The sequence below is a fragment of the Planococcus citri genome, chromosome 1, assembly GCF_950023065.1.
Source record: "Planococcus citri chromosome 1, ihPlaCitr1.1, whole genome shotgun sequence".
Lineage (NCBI taxonomy): Eukaryota > Metazoa > Arthropoda > Insecta > Hemiptera > Pseudococcidae > Planococcus > Planococcus citri.
In genome coordinates, this window is record NC_088677.1 from 66,806,162 (window position 1) to 66,812,720 (window position 6,559).

General features: G+C 31.7%; 1 protein-coding gene across 1 annotated transcript; it reads left to right on the plus strand.

Annotated features, from left to right (window-relative positions):
• Positions 1–3,318: 3,318 nt before the first annotated feature.
• LOC135833433 (selenoprotein F-like) lies at positions 3,319–4,665 on the plus strand. Its single transcript, XM_065347255.1, has 5 exons — positions 3,319–3,553; positions 3,634–3,749; positions 3,829–3,944; positions 4,025–4,134; positions 4,335–4,665. Exons 1-5 carry the CDS (start codon positions 3,500–3,502, stop codon positions 4,434–4,436), a joined length of 498 nt encoding a protein of 165 aa, XP_065203327.1. The 5' UTR covers positions 3,319–3,499; the 3' UTR covers positions 4,437–4,665.
• Positions 4,666–6,559: the final 1,894 nt, after the last annotated feature.

Sequence of the window (6,559 nt, forward strand, 5' to 3'; positions counted from 1 at the left end):
TAGTTTTGGACAAATTACAGCGATTCGCGTGAATTTTGAAAATTTCCACACAAACGAGAAACTTTTGATTTTTTTGATTTTTTTAATTTTGAAAAAAGAAAAAGCCACTTTTGAGGTGTCACTCTCAAAATCGGCTCAAATGTAGATAAACTCGTTAAACAGGTCGAGTGTAATATACAACTCGATTTTTAGCTGCCCAACTTCATATTCACGCCTCCTGGAGCAAATTCAAAATTCTGGAGAAATTGAAAAATCGCGCTGGAGGCTCCAGAATGGCTGGAAATGGTAAAATTTGGATTTGGGTAAATGATATCAGTTTTGGGACTAATTTTGACCATTTTTACTGATCAAGTACGTACTTTTAAAAAAAAGCATAAATCGCCAAAAACAGTCAATCTTGAATTTTCAAAAATTCGCGAAAAATCGAAAAATGAACTTGGGCAGCTAAAAATTTGGTTTTGGGCGTTTTAGACTATGCTCTATTCAAAAATCGCGGTCCCGTTCAAATCGGAGTGTGACACCTCAAGAGGTTCCCTTGTCAGCTCAGGCATGTTTTCTGAAAACTTTAATTTTGAGTCAAACTCAAAGTTTTACTCAGAGTTGAATTCTTTTTTTAAATCGGTGTAAAAAAAAAGTCGACGGGGTTGAAATTATAGATCAAAGAGATCTTGAAACTTATTCGCTCAAAAAAAGCGTTAAAAAAGTTACAAATTTTTTTATTGCAGATTGAATTGGATGAGAAAAAAATGTAGACTCTAATTTTGGGTAAGTATACAACTCCTTTAATAAATTAAGAGTTTTGAATAATCCTGTGTTGACCTCGAATGTTGAGAATATTGAAGTATAGGTACCTATACTGCTAGAGAAAGCAATTAACTGATCAGTCCATTTTTTCAAAAATCGAATCCCCCAAAAAAATGTATGGGGAGATTTAATTAAACAAATACGATTTCTGACCTAGTTTTCACCAACACCAATAATTAAGATGAAAATTTGAACATTTAAATATTGTAAGTTGAACTCTAGAAATTTTCGGAATTGGTATTTTCATTGAAAAGAAGACACATCCAGCAGACTACCCTTAAATTAGGACAACATCTTCAAAAATGTCGAAATAATGCGATGCATCGAATATTAAATTTCCAAAAGCCCTGAACATGGCCTGATTTTCCTGATCCAACCCCCTCCACCCTCCACACTCGTGATATCCCCTCTATTGAAATGAAAATCGGACAAAATTTACTGCAGAAATATAGAACGAGTAGGTTTTTGAAAATAGTAAACAAAAATATGGCCTTAATTCGCTTTGAGAAACGGAGTAAATATGAGAGTAGGTAAGGGCAATTGACCACATAACCTCCAAGATAAAATAATCGAATAAAAAATAATCGTTTCCATATAGGTATGTAAATTAAATTTAAAGAACCTATTTAGCTCAAGTATTTCATCAGATTTCCACTTCCAATCTACGTGCATATAAGTATATTCAAATACTTGATAGGTACTTTATTCTTTAATTAGTTGAATTTCCGATCTATGTTACCTATAACCTCATAGAAAGTATAAGAAAATATTTTTATTACATGGGTCAAGAATATAATAACCCAACACATCCGGTAATTATCAGAAAAGTTCCGGCGTAAAGTTCGAGTATTACGATATATATGAATGAAATTAAAAAAGTAATTCATAACTTTTAAGACTTTGAGCTCATTGATAGGTAGACGTAGGATTAAGTGAGTATTCTGAATGAAAAACTTTACAAGAACGCACGTGACATTATTATGTAGATATAGAGAATTCATACTGTATATACTGCAGAATGCAGATAAATAATACGTGATTTTGTATACAAAGTTTGTTACCATTTACAGAGAAAAAAATTCGTAACGAGAATTAATAGGTACTTAGTAATATTCTTGAAAACGATTGGAAAAAATTTCAATTTTATCAATTTTTATTTTCCAGCGGAAAAATAAATTTGTAAAATACCTATGCATAATATGTAGGTACCTACCTAGTTAATTTGATGCTCGAGTATTATTTTTTCATCTTTTGTAGGTCTCAAGATAGGTAGGTTAGGTAGGTATGCACCGAGCACATGAAAAAATAAATCCATAAAGTCGTAAGATGTAAGTACGTAAGTGCATGTAACCGATAAGTATTCCGGTTCAAAAGTTAGGTTGTGGAGATGCGGGTCGGTGCCCAAATTTAAAAAAATAAATTATCATCATCAAACCTACGCCATCGCCACTATCATCGAAAATTTATTATTTTCATTCGATAAAAGCACTCAGATGAGATGATAACGATGATTTTCAAACAGGCAAACGAGCGATTCGATTCATTCATAAAGAGGTGCATTCATAAAAAACTAAACTTCATTGATAGAGCAGAGCAACTAGAAATTGATAGCCGAGTCAGTGAAGTCAGCTACTAACTCATTAACTCGAGTACTTTCTCATTTGATTTGATAATTGATATTGATACACAGGTTTTTGATGTTGACCTTTTATTTTTATACCAAATTACCACTACATTTATGTGTTTTTAATCCATTGCTTAATATGATTGTATTTTTCAAACCAACCCTGCATAATTTATTGCTTCATTCCACGTCAGAGAAAGAAGTTTCGATTTTGAAATAACCGAGAGCACGTCTTGATCATGTAATTTCATTCGTACAAAAATTAATTAACGAAATCCACAATCCATTCTGTTATCAATTATTATTTTAAAAAGATACTTAAGTAGGTAGGTAAAGGTTCACTGAAAAAATAAATCATTTAGGTGGTAAACGAAACGAGTCAGGCGTAATATTCCACAGTAAATTATTATTTTATTTAATTAATCATTTTCATTTCAGAAAAATAAAAGAGGTTAGTAGGTATGAACGTTATAAGTTTTTTAATTATTATATTATTGGTGGACAGAAGAAGCTCAATTTTTCAAAGTTTAGGAATTAGGAACAATGAACAATGAACATTGAATTGAACACCTATTATGCAAACTTGAAACTTGCAAAGAAAGTAGAAACAGTGATCATTCATCACTTCATCAGATTCAATTAATTCATTGAATTAAACAAACATACGTCTTAAACTCAAACCTCAAACCATCCTCAAAATTAAAACATTAAATGAAGCACTATATTAAACTAAATTCAAAAAAAAATTTAAAAATTAAAATAAGCAAAGCGACATTCCAACAAAACGTCAATCAAACTGCGCGTAAAATCCAGTGTTACCACTATCTAAAATACAAAATTTGTTAAATTTTCCCACTTGCGCTTGAAAATTCCCTTCGCTTATCACTTAAAACACTCCATTCTTATCACTAAGGAATTTTTTCAAAATTTTCGAATTTTAAAACTCAGCTTGTCAACCGCTCACCGTTATCGCTACATTTGATGTCTTTCTTTAGAGTGTCCATCGTCTTATCGACTGGCTGTATGTAATAATTCACCATCTTACGTCTTCTAAGAGGAACAATAATAATTATGGTGTCCCGAAGATTTTCAATTTCAACGTTATCGTTTCTTCTGCCTGTTTGGGTGAGTTATACGTCTACTGTACTGTCATCAGAATAAATGCGGACATATTTTCCAATTTGTATTAACGTTTTTGTTTTCAGTTTCTCGTCGTGGAATGTAAAACTGCGCAAGAATGTTTACAGGTCGGATACAACAGTACGATTTTGAAATGCACGTCCTGTTCTTCGTTATCTAAATTCAACTTGGAACCTTTAAGGTAAATTTGAGCGGTTTTGTTAGCATCGCTCGCTTCGTTACATGAATGTATACCTAATATTCGCATTTGCACCCACCAGAGAAAGCTGTTTACAATGCTGTCAGTTTACCGAAGACGAACCGGCGATTAAAAAGTATAGCAAAGCTCGATTGGAAATCTGTACTTGTAAATTTGGAGCTTATCCTCAGATACAAGGTAACCATTATCAACTAAGTACGATATACGTATTTCCTTTTCATTGCTATATTTGGTGTGTTTCTTCTATCTGCTCGAAGCGTTCATCAAGAGCAAATTACCCGAACAACATCCCAATCTGCAGATTCGGTACGTACACGGTAGAGATCCCATCATCAAACTTATCGACGAGACGGACGAAGTGAAAGAGGTACGATTTTTTCGACACATGATTTTATTCCAGCATTCTCATCGTACCGTACCTACTTGTACACGAGTCAATTTTTCTAACTTACGAGAATGGTCGAAATGATGGAATAATTTTGTTGTACCTACCTACCTATTTTGTTTACGATGACGTTAATCATTCTAGTTCTTAACTTGGTTGCCGTCTGATTTGTTTGCACGCAGATTATAGCTATCGAGAAATGGAATACGGAAACCGTGAACGAATATCTTAAAACTCACGTCGAAAACGACGACCGGGATTGTTTGAAATCAAACCTGATTTGATTCGATGATTTGCGCATTTCGCATTACGCCTTCTCATCGTCGTCGTGAGTCAGTGATGCAACAGTGGCAGTTTCATCGCTTCCGTAATTTGTGGTGGCGTGGCGTACTGTTATTTTGATAATTTTTCTCTATTTTATCGTTGATTTTGTAATTTTTTGTAATCGGTAAATAGCATTTTTCGTACCAACCACTAGAATTTTACGATACCGAATAAATACATACTTACCTACGTGTTCAGTACCTGCTTAAATAAGTCATTTAGGGATTGTACTGGGTTACTTTTCAAGTAACCAAGTTACCAAAAGTACTAATAGTGACTTTGGTTACTTTTTAAAAATGTTGGTTACTAAAAGTTACTTTTTTCAGAGTTTTTTTAAAACAAATTTTCTTTTTTTTTCCCAAAATTTTATCCAAAATTCTTCGGGAAAAAAACATTGCTTTTATTTAAATGGCATCACTGCTTTTTCAGCGTTGGAATTTCATTTTTTCAGTTTTGATAATTTTTACATCTTGAATTTTGATGATTTTTTTCGCCCGAATTTTTGCTGAATTTCATCACCTTTAATTCTCGTGATTTTTTCATAAAAATTTTTCCTTCGAGCTTGTGTGATTTTATTGCTCAAAAGTCGAATAGTCGGGATTTCTCCTTATTTCGGTTTGTAGATTTCCCCCTATTCTGATGGGTATGATTTTTTTGAATTTTCGCGTGTTCTCTTTTTTCACGTTATTCGATAATTTTCTTGAAATTCCAATTTTTTTCTCTTTTCAAATTTTGGTGAAGGCTCTCCAGTTTTGACAGACTTTTTTAACTTTGAATTTTCACGATTCTATAGATTTGTTTTACAAGTAAATTGTGATCATTTTTTTGCCTGAATTTTGACTGCATTTTTTTCATTTCAACAGTTTTTTTGTTTCGTGCTTTTAAAAAAAAAGTGATTTTCTGCTCACATTTTTGTGAAATTGTGTTTTTTTTTCTTAGTTCCAAAAATCATGATTTCCTTTAAATTTTGATCTTTTATTTCGAGAAGGGAAGGAAGAGTTTCTTCAAGATTTGATGACTTTGTTTTTTTTTTTTAATTTTTTATATTCACTTTTTGTGGTGGATTTTTCTGCATCTTGATATCTTTCATTCGTTGATCCCTCTCTCTCTTTTTTTCTTCCTTTCCAGTTATGAGGGATAATCCAACGGATTTCCTCTCTCTTTGAACAATTTTTTTTAAGTTCAAATCATTTTTCTCTGTTGAAATTCCTCTCGAGTTTTTCTAGAAATTTTTCGGTGATTTTTCTCAAAATTCTTCAGAATAATCTCCGAATTTATACCTAATTTTAATTATCGTGAGTTCTCAGTTCTGAAATTTCTTAATGATTTTTGCTGAACTGAATTTTTGAGAGTTTTGCATTTTCATCATTTCTATACCTAACTTTGTTTTGAATTTTATTGATTCGTTTTTCTGCCTCTTGATTTCGGCGAAACCATTTTTCATGAAAATTTTTCTCCTAAATTTAGCTCTAAATTTTAGTAATTTTTTCTGCCTAAATTTTTGTGAATTTCCTCTTGTTTACGAATTTTTTTCGAGTTTTTAGCTTTTTTGAACTTTGAGACTTGATGGTTTTATTTAGAATTTTTTTTGAGGATTTCTTGATCTTTTGAATTCTCATAGATTTCATTTTCCAATTTTTCGACGATTTTCCCCTGAATTTTCGTTTCCTTTTGTGTCTAAATTTTTATGAAGTTTTCGCAATTTTATCGATAAATTTCGTGAGTTTTTTTTTCAATTCTTGCGACGTTTTTTTTATTAAATTTTAGTGCTTTTACCTTCATTTTTTCGGTGGAGTTTTTCTACTTCTAATCGAATATTTATTCTGGAATTCTCCTGATTGTTTCCAAATTTTCAAATTTTGAAAAATCTGTTTTTGGGTTCATTTTGAATTTCGCTTTTGGGTTTTATTCTTAGGGACTTACGATTTTTATCTACATATTAAAAGAAGATCACAAAGAGGTTTTTCAGCATTATTTTTTGACTATTTTTTTTTTCTTCAGATCTTGATCTTTGCTCTGCTTCTTGTTTTGGCCATTTTCTCTCAATCTCATAAATTTTGTTGCCTTTTTTCCATATTTATTT

What these genes read in the sequence shown, in the direction of transcription:
- LOC135833433 (XM_065347255.1), top strand. Translation starts at nt 3,500, where the DNA reads ATGGTGTCCCGAAGATTTTCAATTTCAACGTTATCGTTTCTTCTGCCT. An exon ending in TTCAACTTGGAACCTTTAAG is followed by an intron (nt 3,750 to 3,828) that starts GTAAATTTGAGC and finishes TGCACCCACCAG; the next exon opens with AGAAAGCTGTTTACAATGCT. An exon ending in AGACGGACGAAGTGAAAGAG is followed by an intron (nt 4,135 to 4,334) that starts GTACGATTTTTT and finishes GTTTGCACGCAG; the next exon opens with ATTATAGCTATCGAGAAATG.